Source organism: Rhinopithecus roxellana, chromosome 14, assembly GCF_007565055.1.
Source record: "Rhinopithecus roxellana isolate Shanxi Qingling chromosome 14, ASM756505v1, whole genome shotgun sequence".
NCBI lineage: Eukaryota > Metazoa > Chordata > Mammalia > Primates > Cercopithecidae > Rhinopithecus > Rhinopithecus roxellana.
In genome coordinates this window covers 14,901,330-14,921,458 of record NC_044562.1, presented here as the reverse complement: position 1 = coordinate 14,921,458, position 20,129 = coordinate 14,901,330, and the positions used below count along the sequence as shown (strand labels likewise).

At 37.2% G+C, this 20,129-nt stretch overlaps 1 protein-coding gene across 2 annotated transcripts in view; it reads right to left on the bottom strand.

The window, feature by feature from the left end:
• Positions 1 to 20,129, bottom strand: part of CNTNAP5 (contactin associated protein like 5) — an 886,717-nt gene that overhangs the window by 691,694 nt on the left and 174,894 nt on the right. For both annotated transcript variants that reach the window (XM_010356733.2, XM_030916676.1), the window contains exon 2: positions 9,808 to 9,912. In XM_010356733.2, coding sequence (XP_010355035.1) covers positions 9,808 to 9,912 — 105 coding nt within the window. The remainder of the gene's footprint in view (positions 1 to 9,807; positions 9,913 to 20,129) is intronic.

Here is a 20,129-nt window from a genome sequence, read left to right as displayed (position 1 = left end):
AAACCCCGTCTCTACTAAAAAAAATACAAAAAACGAGCCGGGCGAGGTGGCAGGCGCCTGTAGTCCCAGCTACTCGGGAGGCTGAGCCAGGAGAATGGCGTAAACCCGGGAGGCGGAGCTTGCAGTGAGCTGAGATCTGGCCACTGCACTCCAGCCTGGGCGCAAGACTCTGTCTCAAAAAAAAAAAGGAAAAAAAAAGAAATTGATTAATGAGGGGTAGACAGACCTAGATTCAAATTCAAGCCCTACTAAAATTAGCTGTGTAGTTTTGGGCCACTGACTTAACCTGACACTGTTTCCCCATCTTAAAAAAAAAAAAATGAGGAAAATACCAGAGTACTAAAGTGATGATAGAAATGAAGAACCAAAGTTTTCGACACGGTTCCTTCTTTTTCTACTCTCTCCTACCCCTAAGATCCAGAGTAAGTAAGTCATAGAGGTGAGAATTGAAAGAACAAAAGGTTCAATGATACTCTAGAATGCTGCATCTCAAATTTCAATTTGCAGATGCACCAGCTGTTAAAGCATGGGTTCTGATCCAGGAGTCAAGATTCTGCATTTGTAACAAGCTCCTGGTGGATGTCCCAGCTTCTACCCACCACACACAATTCGAGTGGGAAGGGAGAGTGTGATGCACCAGAGGAAAGCATAGATTTGTCCCATGCCTGGGGCAGCTAGGACAGGACACAAGAAAGGAAAGGTACTGAAAAGAGAGAAGGGGGGTTCCCAGGGAGAGGGGGTAATCCAGTGACGGATTTCTGCATAGCTTACTGTCTTTTAAAATAGATTAGAGGCTGGGCACAGTGGCTCATGCCTGTAATCTCAGCACTTTGGGAGGCCAAGGCAGGTGGATCACCTAAGGTCAGGAGTTCAAGACCAGCCTGACCAATATGGTGAAACCCCGTCTCTACTAATAATATGAGAATTAGCCGGGCATAGTGGCGTGCACCTGCAGTCCCAGCTACTGAGGAGGCTGAGACAGAAAAATTGCTTCAACTTGGGAGGCAAAGGTTGCAGTGAGCTGAGATCATGCCACAGCATCCCAGCCTGGGTGACAGAGTGAGACTCCATTTCAACAACAACAACAACAACAACAACAACAACAACAAATATATATATATACACACACACACACATGCACATATATGTGCATGTGTGTGTATATGTGCATGTGTGTGTGTGTATGTGTGTGTATAAATAAAACAGAGTAGATTAGATCTATATTCTGTGGGGCTTAATAAATCCAGATAGAAGACTCATGTTGTCTCCAGAGAGCAGACGTTGTAGTGTTGCTTGTGAAATTGGATTCCCAGGATTTTCACCTTGAAATCTGGAACAAGTCCCTGGACAGTTGATATGCTAATTGTGCAAATGAACCCTGATTTCTGCTTGCTCTCGACCCTAATCTCCTCATGGATGGTCTGATGACATCAAGATGAAAACCAACTTCAGAAGGCCTTTAGGGTCCTTAGCATTTTGTAACCAGTGCTGCCCAAGGAAGTGGTAAGGAGGGTGGTAAGTGTGCAAGGAGTCTGTGCCAAAGCAGGAGGTAAGGATTTTAAATCTTTTTATCCATCCTTGAACCCAGGAAGCTGAAAATGCCTTGACATAAGAAATCAAATTCTCCATGGCAACAAAATTGTCATTCTAGAAGCACACAATCTCAACGTACACAGGCAAGCATCTCAAAAAATATATTGAATGAGGAAGATGGATTAAAATTTCAAGGAACAAATGATAAACATAATTGTTTTCAAACTCTATTTGGAAAAAGAAAAAAAAAAAAAAAAACACATGCGATAGAAAAACACAAACCTCTCCTCTCATGGGGCCAAAGACGTCTATTTCTATTTTCCTTTTAATCATCTAAAGTAACTTAAATCCTTCCCCCTCATTTTCAAGAAGGCCTAACCCACAACTCCGTGGCTTCATGCTATACCACCAGCCCTTGTACTTCCTGCTGACAGTAAGTGCTTCTCCAAAGCCCAGCTGACTCTAATACCCACATCAAAAGCTTTCTTGCCACAAAACAAATCACATTTGACAAAGACTGAACCATCCTAAGCCACAATTATATAGATTGACTTGGCAACCTAAGTTAATGGTGATCTGACCTCCAGCTTAAATGTATTTTGTCGTGTTTTCTTTTTTTTTTCTCAAAAAGTAATTAGTTCTCTTCCTTGCTTTTCATTTTCTTTGTGTGTGATGAGATGAAGGCTGAAGTGTTTGTGGAAGTGAGAGAACAAAAATTCTATTTGGCAAATCCCTTCTATCGATGAGATAGCAGCAGGGAGACTATTACAGTTGGGTTTTAACTATTAATCCCTGCGTCGTGTGCTGGATTGCCCACACCTTGACTGACACAGCAATACCTACAGGCCAACGGCTGTTTCCGAGGTTGTGTTTTCTCTCAGAAATAATAGTTTGTTATTGATGGAACTCATTAAACTTGGTTTACTCAGGGTTTGGGGAGCTTGTCAGATAACATTTGCCCAGCACGTTTTTCCTTCAGTCTTTATTTAAATGTTTGAGTTGGTCTGTTCTCCTGCTATGGCAAACTGATCAGCTGTGCACACTTTCTTCCTGGGTATGGGGCAGACGTGTGTCTACCTGAGTTCTGAGTACATGTGGGGGGAAAGTGTTCCCTCGTCATTTATGTTCAGTGCTTGCCAAGGTTTCATATAATTATCAAGGGACTCCGCAATTTTCAGTGGTGTCCAAAAACTCCCAGGGGAGCTCGTCAGTGTGAAATAGTTCAGCAGCGATGAGGTCCAAGGATTTTATTTAGTACACTCTATCCTTCTGAGCGGGGTTTGATGCTCTGAAAGTCATGGGTTTTACCATTTAAATTTCATCCTGAGTGGGATACCCAGTGAGATACCAGGATGTTCCTTGACAAGAGTGTTGGAAGACTGAACGGTGTAGAGTAGGAGAAGTTCACTAATTATGGTGATAAATAAACCAATGAATAAATGTGTGTTAAGAAAACACTATTTAAAGCTTTGAAATCGTAAGAAAATATAATACGATCTTTCAACATCATCCTGGAGCAATTTTAAACAAATCCACGTAACAATTATTTAATTCTCCAGAAAAACGCACCTGTCATTTAGTTTGGCTAGTTCCTGGGTGAGTAGAGCTTAGGTACTGTGAAGTTGTCACATGCTAATTTATAAATGTGTGTCCAATAGAGAAGATATAACCCCCAAGTTTTATAACCCTGTAAGACATTGTGATGGTTAGTATTAGGTGTCAAGTTGACTGGGTTAAGGGACATCCAGACAGCTGGTGAAGTGTTATTTTTGGTTGTATCTGTGAGGGTGTTTATGGAAAATATTGACATTTGAATCAGTAGAAAGATTCACCCTCGCCAGTGTGAGCAGACACGATCCAATCCACCGAGGGACCAGATAGAACAAAAAGGCAGAGGAAAAGGGAATCTCTCTCTCCTGGGGCTGGAATATTCATCTTCTTTTGCTCCTGGATATCAGAGCTCCAGCTTCTTGGGTCCTTGGGCTCTGGGACTGATACCAGTGGTTCCCTAATTTCTCAGACCGTGGACTTCAGATGGAGGGTCACACCATTAGTTCCCCTAGTTCTCAGATCTTTGGACTCACACTGAATTACACCACCAGCCTCCCTCTTCTCCAGCTTACAGACAGCATATCGTGGAACTTCTTGGCCTCCATAATCATGTAAGCCCATTTTCATAATAAATAATTTCATATATATATGTATATGTATATATGTGTGTGTATATGTGTGTGTGTGTGTGTATATATATATCCCATTGGTTCTGTTTCTCTGGAGAATCTTGACTAACACATACATTAACTAGTTTTGTATCTGCCTAGCAATTTCATTCCAATATTATTTTCTTCTACCTCCCCCCACTCTCACAAAATGTCTCTGAATATGCAGTTCCCAAAAATACTCTTTGAATTAGCTTTACCATTTTACTGGTTCTTGCCTTAATATGTTTAATACACACACACACACACACACACACACACACACACACACACACGATGTGCTAAGTTTATATTTGTATGAGAGCTATGTTTTTAACTTATTGAACATTATACTTTGACAAGTATTTATTGCTCACCTATTTTAAACTATTACCTGGGGATTAAGATAGTACATATATATCTTAGTACCTGCTCTTTAAGAGTTTAAATGTAATTCTGAACACATGTTTGTGTTTGTGAGTGTGCGTGACGGGGAGAGAGAGAGTGTGTGTAAAATCTGGTGTTTGAACATTTAGAAGAGGAGGGATTCGGTGTTGAGTGGTAGAGCTGAAGGAGGCAGGCTCACCATACCCTCTTGGAAGAGAGATTAGAATGAGGCTAAATAAAGCAGGCCATTGTGACTGCATCGATCAGCAAATATGTTAGGGAGGAGAACGTGCTGGAAGTTGAAGTGTTGAGGCAGAATATTATAAAATATGGCCCAGTGTATTGAACAAGGCAGAGTGAAGAAATAACCAGCATACTCAGAGTGATTGTTTATCGCTTTCCAAAGTCAATGATACTTTTTTGGATATGACACTGCTCTAACTTGAATGTTTGTCCTGTGAAACTCATTTTGTCAGCTATGAACAACAACTCATGTTGTCACCTATGAATCAGAAATCACAATGATATCTACATAAAGTGCTTACCTCTTAAGGGTACAGCCTGTAAGAGGTAATTGACTAGCTCATGAGTATTCTGACCTCATGAACAGATTAATCCATTTGCTAATTAATGGATTAATGATTTGATGGATTAATGGGTTGTCATAGGAGTGGGACTGGCGACTTTATAAGATGAAGAAGAGGGACCTGAGCTAGCATGTTAGAGCACTCAGCCACCTTGCTGTATGATGTCCTGTGCTGTCTCAAGACTCTGCAGAGTCCCCATAAGCAAGAGGACCCTGACCACATCTGGCCCCCTTGACCTTGGATTTCTCAACTTCTATCACTGTAAGAAATAAATTTCTTTTCTTTGTAAATTACTCCGTTTTAGCTATTCTTATATAAGAAACTGAAATGGGCTAAGATATCTAAAGCACAGACAACGAAGACAAAAATGAACAAGTGGGACTATATCAAACTATAAACCTTCTGTACAAAAAAGAAAAAGCATTTAAATAATTAAAGGCAACCTATAAAATTGAAGAAAATATTTGCAAACTGAATATCTCATAAGGGGTTAATATCCAAACATTTAAAGAACAAGTACAACTCAGTAGCAAAGAAACAACCCAATTTAAAACGATGAGCAAAAAATGAGCAAAAGACTACATTGACATTTTTCCAAGGAAGGCATACAAATGACCAACAGGCACACAGAAAGATGCTGAACACCGCTAATCATCAGGAAAATAGAAATCAAAACCACCATGAGATGTCACCTCACACTCATTAGGATGGCTCTTATAAAGAAGGAGATAAGTGTTGGTGAGGAGGTGGAGAAAACAGAACTCTTTTACACTGTTGTTGGGAATGTAAATTAGCATAGTTATTATAAAAAACGGTATGGAGGTTTCTAAAAAAATTGAAACTACTATAAAATCCAGTAATACCACTACTTTGTATATATCTGAAGGAAATGAAATCAGTATCTGAAAGAGATATCTGCAATCCAATGTTCATTGCAGCATTAGTCATAGCAGCCAAGAAATGGAAGCAACCTAAGTGTTTCCAGATCAATAAAGGTATAGAAAATGTGGCATATATACCGTGGAATATTAGTCATCCATAAAAAAGAAAACCCGCCACTTGCAACATCATAGATGAGCCTAGTGGGCATTGTACTAAGTGAAATGATCGAGGCAGAGAAAGACAAATACTGCATTATCTCACTTATATGAGGAATCTGAAAAAAGTTGAACTCAGAAAAGTAGAGAGTAGAACAGTGGTTGCCAGGGACAACCACTGGGGTGTGAGGAAAAGGGAGAAATGTTGGTCAAGGTACAAACCTGTGCTTGTAAAATGAGTACATTCTCTGGATATAATTGTACAGCATGGTGACTATAGTTAATAATACTCTATTGTATGCTTGACATTTGCTAAGAGTAGATCTTGTGTTCCCACCCCAAAACAAAGAAAAGGATAACTATATGAGGTCATGGATGTGTTAACTAATTTGATTGTGGTAATTATTTCAAAATGCATACATATATCAAATCATCACTTTGTACACTGTAAATGTATACAGTTTTGTTTGTCAACTATACTTCAATCACATAGGAGGGAGGGAAGTAAGTGAACTATTAAAAATGACACACAGCTTTCCCTGTCTAAAACACTGAAGTTATTCTGGCTTTCTGGGCAGGACAGTGTTTTGGTGCTGTGGCCAATAACATGGCCATGGGATTCAGATCACTTAGGGGAAAGCCTGGCATGGCCATTGCTTTCCTCTCTGTGTCACCTATGAATCAGAGATCACAATGACATCTACATAAAGGGTAGTTGTGAGTATAGAATTGGTGTACCTTAAAGGCTCGGGACAGTGAGGGCTTATAGGAAGTGCTCAATATAGTGGTGTTAATGATTTTTAGTTGTGTGCTGCCAGGCATCAGCTTACAACCAGGGGAAGAGGACGGGTGTAATTCTTAGGCACACAATCTCACCATCCAGAGAGATGCTCCTTTACATCTGCACCTATATTTGAGATCATCTGAGATTTCAAACCATGTGGTACAATTTGCTCTTTTGGATATATTTCATGTCTTCGTAAAACAAAAGAGAAGTTTTAAAGGAAGACACATTAAAAGGGAGTGTTCATTGAGACAGTGTTATAATTGCTTCTAAGCCATGTCAGTGGATAGACAGGACGTAAGTTTGGTCTTAAAAGGAAGAAAATAAATCAGTACTTTATACTGATATTTCCAATATAAACAAAAATTATAAGTTTTCTTCTTAACTTTCTAAATTTTATATTTTTCCACTAATGAAACAAAATCTGTTCTTAATAGCATTAATATAATGACTTTCAAGTTTTATCTTAATATATCTATACACCACACATATATATATTTGTGCATGATTGTATATGCATGTATATGTTACTGTATCCATCCATATAAACATATATATTCATCCTACTACATATGAATATATTTATGTAACCAACCATGTATTTATCCACCTTTTTCTATATGAGAGACTGCAACTGTATATATTCAACTACATATGTGTGTGTGTATGTATACATTTTACTCCATATATTATATACACATATATATCACATAACACATATACATGGTTTATTATAGTATACATAGATATCTGGACATATTTAACAACATAATTATATTGATATTATTACTAATGACAAATGTTAGCTGTCGATCAGTTTGCAATTGTATGGTAATGGTATTATCCATGTCACTCTTTATGAATACTGTTTGTGCCTATTTGTGCCAACTATGTGTCAAGGATGTAGAACAGTGCCTGACAAATACTAGGTACTCAATAATTATTAATAGAAGGATTTTTTACTCATTAATTCCTCCAGTGTAGCAATTTGCAACTCTTGTTCCATTTTAGAATCACCTGGAAAGCTTTTGCTTATTCACACTATCAATATCCTTGCTTGGGTCCATCCAAGACAATTAATTCAGAATATAGGATGAAATGGGCTCAGGCAATGCTCCTTGTAAAACTCTCTAGGTGATTCAAATACACAGCCCTGGGATGAGAACCACTGATCTCATATCTCCCTGAGCCAGCGTTTAATTCCTGCTGAGGGCCATGGTTGGGCCTCGGTGAGTAAAGGAGAGGCTGCACCCTTGGGCGTCTTGGAATATGCACTAGAGGTTGAGTTCTAGGTCAGTGCATCCCAACTGTATCACTATGTCTTCTGCTTGGCCTTCCTAATTTAGACTCTTGTTGGGAAAACGAAGAAAAATGAACCTTTCTGTACGCTCATGCTAGCCTTGGATTCAGGCACTCAAATTCCCCGGTGAGCAGAACAATTGTAATAAGTTGGAGCAGAGACACTTGTACTCATTCAATATCTGTGTCAGGGAGAGATGTGGCCTGTGATCAGACCCATAGTTTCCCCCAGAAACTGCCCAGGAGCTATTAGGCAGTAATTGCTTTCTGCTGCCACACAATTTGGGTGGGATTGAGACAAATCCTTTCTCTGGAAGCTCTGTTGGAAACCGTGTTAAATTCTGCCAACCTGTGTTTCTTCCTGAAATGGAAAGTGGGCTTCCTGCTCCATTTCAGTTCACTACCCTGCTGTAAGAAAGATATTTTGGATATGCAAGTCTGGTCTTAATCTGCACATAATGTTGCAAGGCAGACATTCCTGGGCCACTTTACAGATAAAAATCTGAGGTCGGGAGAGGTAAGTGATTTGTATACTGTCAGAGAGTTTCTAAGTGGCATAGCCCGCATTTGGACTGTGGTTGATTGATTAGTTTTTAACTTTCTTTTCTTGCTGCTATATCCCTTTTCAATACTAGTCAAGCAATTTGTTAATGGGATTAAGAGAAACACGAACTTTGAATTCGGATAACTTAGGTTTGAATCCAAGCATTTCCCCTTTCTAGTTTTGCTGTCTTGGGAAACTGATGCCTCAGGAACCCTATCTGAAGGTAAAAGGTAATAATGCTTACAACAGCTTTGTGAGGACTACATATAATAATAAAACTAAAATGCTTAATCAAGTTTTTGGCACAGAATATTCAGCAAAGGACATTAGTACAAAATTTTAATTGAAATTTTCCTGTTGAATCTTTGACCATTCTTTTGTTTTTAGAATATTATTCTTAAACAGCTTTCTCAACAAAACAGTGACACTTGCTAACTTTTAAATTACGAATTCCATTTTAATAGAAAATTGGTGAAATGAGGTACAAGACAAACAACAAACATAAAAGTAAAAACTATAAATCAATCTCACTAATAATGGAGATTAAAATTATAAATTAAAATGTTAACAAATTAAATTATTTAGCATGTTAAAAAAAAAACAACCACCACCACCACCAATTAGAACTTATTCCAGAATGCAAAGATGGTTCAATGTTGCAAAAACCTACTAAAGTAACCTACTTAAGATATCAACGGAAAGTATAGTCAAAATTAAATAATATAAACTCTAATAGATCAGTAGCTCTCTTTAAATTGCATACATGCTTTTCGTGACCTAGAAAAAGTTTATAATATTCAGTAGATGTTAAAATATTATCAGATATCTAAAAAGTGCTTAAAAATTGAAATAATTCAAATCTTTTTCAGTATTTATCTACCTATGCATCTATGCATTATAAAAGTCAACATCTAAATCTGACTAAAACATATCTGCTTAGATATCCAACATCGTATTTGTTAACAACATTTCATATGAGAGATTAGTTAAGGGCCTGCTCTTACTTCACACAGATTTTAAAGATACAAACCATATACTTAACCACAGTTATTTCCAGCTGGTAGAATAACAGATCGTTTATCTTTTCTAACTTTTAATTAATAGTATTTTTGTATTTTAAAAATCAGCAATATTAATTTTCAAGTAAAATTAAAGTTATTGAAAGCAAATGCTTTTTATAAAGTAATTTTCACAAAGACCTCCTGTGATAATCAAAAAAGGATATTATGGTTTGGGTGAACATGAGTCAGCATACTTTGAATGACTATTATGCTATGGAAGTATGCTTACATTAGATTTTCATTCCTCTCCTCCTAAATCTTTTCCTGAGGACTGCCATTGGACATGATTTCAGTGTTTGAGAGTGCTCACTTTCCTCCATCTACCCACCGTGTAGTTATTTAGTGCTTGGCATTAGGATTTCAGTCAGCCTACTTACCAACTCTCCAGTTGAGTTGAGCTGGGCTGTGAGTGCCAGTGAGATCTGAGGAACTGGAAAAAGCCATTGGAGAGAGCAGGGATGCTAGTGGATCATCACAGTTATCTATAATGATAGGAGGAGAAAGGGAGAGAGACCAGATTCTATTAGCAAGAAATATTCCATGAGAAGAGAAGTTGAGAAATTAACTACCATCATTTATTAACCACCTGCTCTGAACAAGGTCAGGTACTCCCTGTTTCCATGTGTTACTGCATCTACTCCTCACAGCACCCCTGAAGGACAGGTCTGGTTTTCTTTCACACATGGGGGAAATTAAGTTAAAAAATGTCAAGTAGATCGTCCAAGGTCTCAATGCTAGAAAATAGTGCAGCAAGAATTCTCACCCAGATTTTTCTGATTCAAAAACCCAACTAGCTACATTTCTTCAATAAGCCACTGGAGCAAAGCCTCAAATTATTGCTATCAAGATTATTCTATAAGATGGGAGATGATTAAAAGGGGAAACATTGTTCGACTATTCTCCCATCTTCAGTCCCTAAGAGCTCCCATAATAATTGTGTCTAGAGGAGTAAGATAATTTAAAATGTCTTATTCCCAGTTGTATGAAAGTCTTCAGAAAACAATTTACTTATTCTAAGAACTTATTTCCACTCCATGAAGCAGTAGTGAATAGTCCTCGATCTTGTATATTGTGAATCTGATATTTACTTCAACAGCTATCCTTCCAACCTATCCTAACTATTGAAAGTATTCTTTCTAAGGATCCTTTGATGATGTCCAAATGTGGGAGAGGATGGGGCCATGAGCAAAGATGATTGTCTTGACAAGGTAGATATACCCCTCCAGGTTGACACTGATGTCCTGACCAGTCAATCTCATGGAGAGGAACTGCTCTTCACTCTTAGTATATTGTTGCCATGCTTGGAATTTTTGTCATTCCCAAAACTCGTGATGAGGTCTAATGTCATTGTAACAATATTAAGAGGTGGGGCCTTTCAGAGATGATTAGGCCATGAGGGTTCCACCCTTACTGGGTTAGGTTTACTGCCTTAATAAAAGAGCTTTCAGGAGTGGGTTCTCTCTCTCATTCTCTTGCCTTCTGCCACGTGATGATGCAACAAGAGAGCTCTCACCAGATGCCAGAACCTTGATATTCAACTTCCCAGCCTTTAGAACTGTAAGCCAATAAATTTCTGTCCCATATAAATTGCTCAGTCTCAGGCATTCTGTTATAGCAATACAAAATGGCCTATGACAATTGGTCATCTAAGTTTTTTGTAATAATTCACTTATCTCTTTGTATTTTCCATTGGGTGGTACACACTTTGTGGGACCCTAGCAGAGAATCTGATACATAACAAGCCTTTGATAAAGGTTTGTTGAAAGAATGGGATTGTGAGCTAATGAAATAAGAAAGGAAAGAATGAAAGGCAGGATTGAGCAGTCAATCAATCAGCCAATTAATCAGCATAACATTACCAACATTCTTTTCCTATTTTTTGTCTTGTACACATTTAATTTTATAGGACATTGAACAATGACTTCATGAAATCTAGACATACCTCATGCAAAACAAATTTAAAATATGCCATTTAGTTTGAAAGTAAACTTCATGGTAGTAAAGGCTCTCAGGAAGAATTGGTTTGATTTCCTTTTTTTCTTTAAAGAACATTTACATAGGATTAAGCTTGTTTATTCAGCAAATTCTTAGAGAGTAGTATTTTAGCTAATTGCAGAAAAATTAATTAGAAACATAAGGATTAAATTATTGGTCATTAAGTGTGTTAAAAATCAACTGGCAAAGTGTATTTTGAGTTTTTCCCAAATACAAATGTTGAAAAATATTTTGAGGTGTTTGACAAATACAAAACCGAGCCAGATTCTCACTGAAGAAGAATAACATAAAAATCGCAGATATGGTTTCTCCGCAGTCACGGTCTTTTGGCGAATAGAAAGCAGATCAGTACCATTTTACCTCTGGCAGAAGATGCAGGTGACAGAAGGTGCATATACACCTCAAAGCACTTGTGTAAACGCACACATTTGTTGCATTATTTATATATTAGAAAACAATATATAATAATCACTTATTAAATTATATTCAACATAATGTAGATCTTGCATATGTGTATGCCTGGTTTGTCATCAAGAAGCCTCAGATGAACGCAGAAAAAAAAGTGAGCTCCATAGAAACATACAAACCACACACACACAAACACACACATAGGCCTTAAGCATCAAGTGGTATCTACATTCACAGGAGCCTTCTAAGCCTCACCCATCCAGATGTGTAGGTATAACCATCCTCCTGTTTCAGGCAACACTCTCTCTACCACTTAACAAGAAATCACAGCTTTTCTGACACCCACTTCCGCAGGAAAGTTGTAGCTCTTTTTAAGGTAAAGTACTATAGCTATTGTATGTAATGGTTATGTATTTATTAGACATTTAGCATGTATACAACTCTTCTACTACTTTTATTAGGTTTTTATAGTCTTTTATGCATGACTGATGAAATTTTTGCGTATTGTACTCCTAACCCTACTTCTCCCCTAAATCTTTTCTTATAAAGTTTGTATTGTACAATTAGCAAGCCATTTTTACAAATGCATATATTATGTTGTCGCAGAATTGACTGTACCCCTGTATATGTTTCAAGTCAACTCAACCATACATTGCTCAAGAAACAACTCTGGAATTTATTTTCCTCCTTTTTTTTTTTTTTTTTTTTGTAATCTTGGCATTCATATGTAAATTGTTAAAATGATCACAGAATAGTAGAAGTAACTTAATCATTTCAAATTAATTCAGTCCAACCAATATTTATAAAGTCTCATTTTGTTCATATTCTCAGAGAGGCAATCAGGATAAGTTTGGGTAAAATAGAGTCTAGACCTCAAGGAGCTCAGAGGCCATTGAGAAATATAGAGATGTAAACAAATACATAAACTGATGAGGAAATTTAGGAGACTTTCACTATGATCACAGCAAACCAGTAAAATTGGAATCTGTCAGTCCAGACTCTCAGGCAAGTGATATGTTTTGTTCTTCCAGACCTGTGCAATCCTCTCCATTATAAGGTGCTGACCTCCAGGAGAACTAAGCTTCCAGAGCCCATTAGCCTGTGGCAATAACTGCCATTCCCTATTGTCTGTTTTCTCCTCTGAAAGATGTCTGCCTTGTATCTCAGTTTCTAGGGACAGTGGTTCCAGTTTGGAAATTAGTAAATTCATAAAAAACAATCTATGCTAATGGAAAGATCCTAGGAAGATTTTTCAACAGTCCTTTCCTCGTAGACCCTATGCATTTGAACAGTGGCTCATGGAAAACATATCTGAACTTTTGATCTCCTGTCCCTAAAAGTAATAAGAATGGGAAAATCTCAAATCTAAAAGGAAGAAAGTCCCCCCGCTCCCCAGAGCAGACAAATCTTTTCGTCTGTCACCTCTATCTCACATGAACCACTTTGGCAACCTTGCCTACACTGATGAGAGAGCAAGTCTCTTATGAAATTAGCCTAGTAAATGAGAATGTAAGCTGATTTTTGCCTAATGTTCCATTATTGGAACACTAAGCATGTGAGAGTTATCTATATCCTACTGCTCAAGGTTATCGCCAAGGTCTGATTGCAAAAATTCAAAAAATTGCAACCTCTGTCATAAACGGGTTAAGGGTTTGATGATAAAACCGTTCTAAATTCAAATGTCTGTATTATTTTAAATATGTATCGGATTCTTAAAGCAAAGGAAGAATGATTTAGCATAAATGAGAACAATAAAACTTGTTTGTTTTGTTTTGTGATTTGGGATGGGCTGCATTAGTGGAAAGCATATTGAGGGTTAGAGTTGGGAGATTCCTTTTTCCTAGATTTGCTTCTTCTCTTGATTGGATGACTCCAGATTATACATTCAGGTACACTAAGCTTTATTTGCACTGTCTGCAAAATAAAGAGTCATTTTCACCATATCCAGCCATAGAGTCATTTTAAAGATGGAATAAGAATAGATGGGAAAATCCCTTTTAAGTATAAAGCCCAAAATGAGAATGGGAAGCAGTGTATGAATTGCCTGGTAATATCTGCTACTATTGAGAGAAATTATTTTGATGATTTTATTTCCTGGATCTTTTTTCTCACCACAAAACTTGCCCACAAATTGGTGTCATAGATAGCTCGTTCACATTAAAGGTTTACAACTGGCCAGATGAACAGGAGAAGGTGAAGTGGAGGGGGAATAAAATGGGTGAAGACACGTGCGTGCATAAAGATGACATTGCGCCTCCATTCTCTCCTCTGCAGGTCTGCAGCACTGTGGAGTTTGGGTCAGTACTACCCCCAGCACGTGGCTGGAGAGCAAGGAAAGAAAACGTTATCTCCCCCAGTGCTCCTGAAGCCTTCAACAAGCAAAACCGTGCTCTCCTTCAATTTCAGGCTCCACGTGCATCTCAGACTTCTAACAGTGTGTCTGCACAATGCTGAATCCATCGCTCTGTTCCTCCAAAAGTGTTTGTGAATATTCATCAGTGTTTAATGTAGAAAAGAAGAAGGGGTGAAGAAACTAGGGTCTGAAGAAAGGTGTTTGAATTATAAAATATATATAAATATAATCAGAAACTGAAAGGCTTCTCTCATATTCACTTCCAATGGGACACACAGCTTGAGATAAACTATATTGATTTCCCAGGAATCACTTCCCAAGAATGAACCAAATTTCACAGATGCATTGGCCTAGTAGAATATTTTCAAAATGAGATCTTTAAAAGCTTCTTCATGGGTCTTTTCTCTAAAAGAGTTATATAGCAAAACTCTGATGCAATAGAAGGCTATTTTAAAAATGCAAATCCTTATTCATATGTATGTTTGATTCCCCATTTTTCTTCAACAAATAACTTTGCTGTCATCTGTACTCATTTTCTTTATAATGTAAAGGCCACCACTCTCCCATCATCCCCCCCAAATAAAAATCTACTTCTGTGGGTATAACCAAAAGCACCTTAGCTCTTTCTGTCCAGTAGCTGTTTAAATACTCCTAGTCCTGTTTGCATATGATTCATAGACTAAGAGGATTTCTGAAACAGGAGGAACCTCTGAAATTATAGGTTCCAAGCCTTTCACTTTACATATAAGAGTATGGAGGGAGTTTAGGGGGATGACAGGACTGCCCAAGATTATTCAGTTAATTATTTGACCAGCTGGAAGGAAAACTCAGGTTTCCTTACTGTTTGTAGGTGACCACTAGTCCCGTTCTCTGCCACCTTTGCAGAAGGCAGGTAACCATTAGTAGTAGTAGTATTCATAACAACCGTTATAATGGATGACCTTTTTTCTGCAAAGTGAAAGACATTATTTTATTTCCTGGACAACAGAAAAACATTGATGAAGAGTAGTTTATAACTTTCAGGATAATTTGAATTTCTCTTCTTTTTTTTTTTTTTTTTTTAACCTTTTTTCTCTTGATTTTTAATAATCTCCCCTAGCTAAACCCTACCCACCCAGGGGGGAGAAGTCAAACAAACAGAAAAAAGGCAAAAGAAAAAAGGTAAGAAGAGACAAATAAAAGAAACATTCATTTCCTTATTAATATTTGCATGGACAAAGCATTTTGTTTGTTATTTCCAATTCAAAGAAGAGGGGATAATATGTTCTTCAATATACGTATGCAGTTAAATACTGAAGGTCTTCTTTCATATGAATTACAAGGTAAAGGCAAAACAGAGAATTCTAAGTAAATATGATATTTACACAGCTTTTGGGAAATTATCATTGACTCTTTAAAATGATTCTACTTCGAGTAACATTTTTTGTTACCAGCATATATTTTTATTCATTATTATTAAAATACCAATAGAGTTACAGATGATACTGAAGTTAAATTGTGTGCATCGTCTTGATTACCACAGTAAATTGTCTGTATGTGGGGATTTGGAGCTTAAAAGATTCACTTGTATTTATAGGTGAGATAAAATTCCTCTTAGCATTGCACACTTAATGGCCTACTTTGTTTAAAAGATATAAAGCATGCATTTTGTGGAGTGCCTACAACAGTGCTTAGATATGACAACTCATGCCTTTTGCTTCAATTATTTTTTCCCTTGTTACCTATAATTTCACTTAGAAAACAACAAAAATAAATACTGTAATATTACTCTTGAATCTGACCCTGCCCGCCTTCTTCACGATGAAATCCTAAAAGATAAATTACTTCATAATTAGTAGACCAAAAATACAGCTTTCTAAAATCAGTCATGAAAGGAAGGCCAAGTCTTCTCTATCCTGACATTCTTTTCCAGATTAATGTAGAACTTGCTGTTTGATCATCTGCTAAATACTTATGGTTGTGTTTCTTGCTATGAGAAGACAGAATAAAGTCAAATACATAGACCCTGAGCTCAAGAAAATAATCATTTACTTTGGACTGAAAGACAATCCATACATTTTTTGAAATAAGCTCCTTATGTTCATGAGCAATGACATGCAAAAGACCATTGGTCTAGGATCCAGGAGTCCTGAGCCTTCTGCCTGCACTAGTAATGTACTCTCTTTTTCACTTTCCCGTATTTCAGATTCCTCAACTTTATAACTGCAGGGGTTATTGTTCATTTATTTCATCAACACAATTTAATTGAGCACATACTAGGTGTCAAAATTTCTGTCAAGCTTTGCAGAGTAAAAGTAATTGTCGTAAATTCATCAAACATGGTGGAGATAAACACAGCATCACTCCCTGCACTGCGGTAGTGACTGGTGAGGGGGCCAGAGTAGACTGCGGGAACACCCAGAATAGGGAGTTAGTCCTGTCCAAGGATTAACAAGAGGGCTCTGGAATTCTTTCTAGGCTTTTAAAGCAATTCTATGTAAGATTTTAGGAAATAGTTTATTTGGAGTTACTAATTTCCTGCTTATAAGTGGCTTGCTGGAAGGATATCATCATAAACCCCATAAGCATAAGGCAGCAGCAGCAGGCCTGACTCCTTGGGAGCCTCCTGGTGCAGCTGTCTCAGTTGCTCACAGTCACTGCAGCCGCTGCAACAGGGAGACCATCACCTTATTCTATGGATGAGGGCTCTATAAATTTTTTTGTCCATTTCACAGTCTCTGCAGTATCTAAACTAGGCTTTGAACCAAGGTCAAAGTGACTGTACAAAACCTGAGTTGAAACTTGCTTTTAAACTCTAAAATGATGGCAGACCGCTCTCTATTTGACAATTTTGTGTGAATATAGCTCTTTCTTTTTTGAATTTCAAGAGCATCTGTACACAGATATCCCACAATGAGCCCAAACTCAACAGCTCTGAAATACCCTTCCCTCAATTGTTTTCTTCTCAGATTACAGCTCAGACGAAAGCAGTGTTTTGTTATTTTTGATGTTTTTATTTTCGGTGTTGCCACTGATTTTTTTTTTTTTTTTTTTTTTTGGCTATGTTTTGATTCTCAGGTTAGAAATAGTTTTTTTTTACAATAGACTATTTTGCTTTATTCTTTTCACTTTCATGCTCTAAATCTAATTTACCAGTGACTTAATCTAATGCAACAAGTTGGTAATTCTGTACCAAGAGTTATGTTGTTTACAACTGAGCCCTTCATATGTGACAAATATAATCAGCTAATGATGTGCAAATATAAAGGGTGAGGCTAGACAGATTTCTTTTTTCCCCTGGTATTTAGTATTTGAGACTACATAAATTAGTCAGTACTTCTTTGTTGAGTGAAAGGATGAAAGACACAAGTTCCATCCTGTTGAATTGTTGTTTTCTCTTGGGATGATCTCTCAGTTTTCCACTTATTTATTTTACCTTTCCCACGATTTGATTCTAGTTCTGGATATTCAAATACTATGTCATAATTTTTGCAACGGTCTTTTCCATTAGTTTTCTCACTGACAGAGCCAAGTAGTACCCAGCTCTAGTCCCATTAAGCCATCTTTTAAAAACCCTATTTTTAATATGTTTCCTTCAAAAATACTTAACCAGGTATGCCAGCCTTAAACTTGGCTTCCAGAGGTGGCATCATGAGGATGAAAGAGCAGAATTACTTACACATGGTAGGTCGCAGCTAATCCTAAAGTTGAGGAAATCATTTGTGGTACTGAAAGTTGGTCAAAGAATCGAAAAGTAAGACCAAGTTCAGGAGTAAGGGACCTGTTGTTAGGATCGGCTTTGTTAGAAGCTGAGGACTGTGCCTCCAAAGGCATCACTCTGCCAGTGTTTAACGTCAAATACGGTAAAGCTATTAAACCTTTAAGGTTAGGAATAATGTGTCATAGCTTAATCGGAAAGCTATTAAACCTTTTATAATAATGGGTATATAAGGTAAATAAATAAATAATTATAAATAAAAGCATAAATAAAAATTAGAATTTTCTGGATTATGAGAAGCTAAGAGTGGTGGCTGGATTACTTTGAAGGGTTTTATAGGAGACTAATAAGAAAAAACACACATCTTTGAAAAAATAAAATGTTTCCTACTTTAAAAGTTTCCACAAATTTCACTCTGCTTCTATACACCCCTATTTCCCTCCTCTCTATCTATTAACACTTCTCACAACACACTCACATGCATGCACACACTCACTCCTTATAAAGTAGTGCCAAATTATGCTCAGAATTTATTGGTTCTGAAGAAAAGTTACGTAAATGAATGAATTGGATGGTACTGAATGATAAGATTGGGAGAAAGAAAAAATATGGAAGGTAGACATTTTTAAAAATTAAAAGTAGAGATGATGTCTTTATATTTTAAAAAGCTCATTGTCCATATGATGAGGGAAAGGAGGCAACCAAGGAATTTGTAAAGACAGTATTTCTGTTCATTCAGTAGTTTTCAGAATTGAGAGTTTCTCTTCTAGAACCGTGTCTTTCTCCGTAGATATCTATTCTTTTTTGAATATAATGGGGCTAAACTTCCAATAGCTAATCATGATCCTGCATTGAGTGGTTCTAAATTACACTGAAAATCCTTGTTGCTCAGGAAACCATGATCTTAAAGTGTAGCTCAATCAATCCATACACATTCATAAACCTTTTTCATCTTGCATGGGTCTAGGCATAATGTTTCTAAAAGAAAAATGAACATCTCTGTATGTCTCATTCTGCTCATTGGAACTTAGGAAAATGCCTGATTAGAAAGATAGGCTTGAGTTGAGTACTGGCCAGCTGGCTGGTAGCACAACCAATGGGGTCAATGCCAAACATTTAGAAGTGGATGGGATAAACATGTACTGATAATTTGAACAAACATTGACCTTTATCGGTGTTTGTAGATCAGAAAATAATGGCAGCCCAGAGACAGAAGGAGTGGTCCTACAAGATCATAATGTGGCTGCTTACGTGTGTGTGTGCGTGTGTGTGTGTGTGTGTGTGTGTGTGTGTGTGTGTGTGTGTTAGTTGGAAACTGTAGTAAATTTGCAAAGAGACCAGACATTGGAATCCAGCCCAGTCTGAATTCAGATCCTGACTCCGCAACTTACTAATTATGTGTCCTTTGGGAAGTTAATTAATCTCAGTTTTCTCTACATGTAATGGGGATGATAACTATACACAGGCTTGTTGTGAGAACAAAAAGCGACAATTCATGTAAAATATCTAAATCGATGATGGGCAGATAACTAGATGAATTTAAGTTGCCTTCATCTTCTATTGCTTTCTAAGCTCATCATCTCCAGTTCCAACTATTGTCCTTGAAAAATGATATTCCCAGGACCATCTACTATATCTTTTAAAATTTTTCCATCCACATGGTTTTTAGCACTTTCTTTATCATCTGTTCAGAATGTGGAGGATAATTCTGTACCAAGGGCTATGTTGTTTATGCATTACTTATGCTCCAAGACCAAACATAGTATACTTTTTAGGTTTTATCACATTTTTCTTGTATTCCACAAATATTTCTTAAGTACAGTGTCCCACGCATCATGCATCATGCTATCTGATATAATACCTGGTGATTTTTAAAGGGAACAGAAAGCATAGACCTCATATAACTTTTCAAGGGATGAGACAGGGTGGGACAGCTGGCTGGAGAAAATGTTTGAATTTCATTCTAGTTCATATATATAATTTATTTTTAAAATGTGAATATATTAAAGTAGGGCCTCCCAAGCTCATGTTTTGAAGATCATAAGCTTAAAAAGAAGGAAATTCTGCACTTATACAGGCAGTAGGAACCAAAATAGTTTAAAAACAAAATGAAATAAAAACAGGGAAATACTGTTTTGGGCAAGAGAGTCACATCAATTAGTATTTTAGAAAGTTTGCTCCAATTTCAGTATGGAAAGTGTCTTGGGTGGAGATGGAGATAGAGTATTGAGGGCAAGAGACTGTGT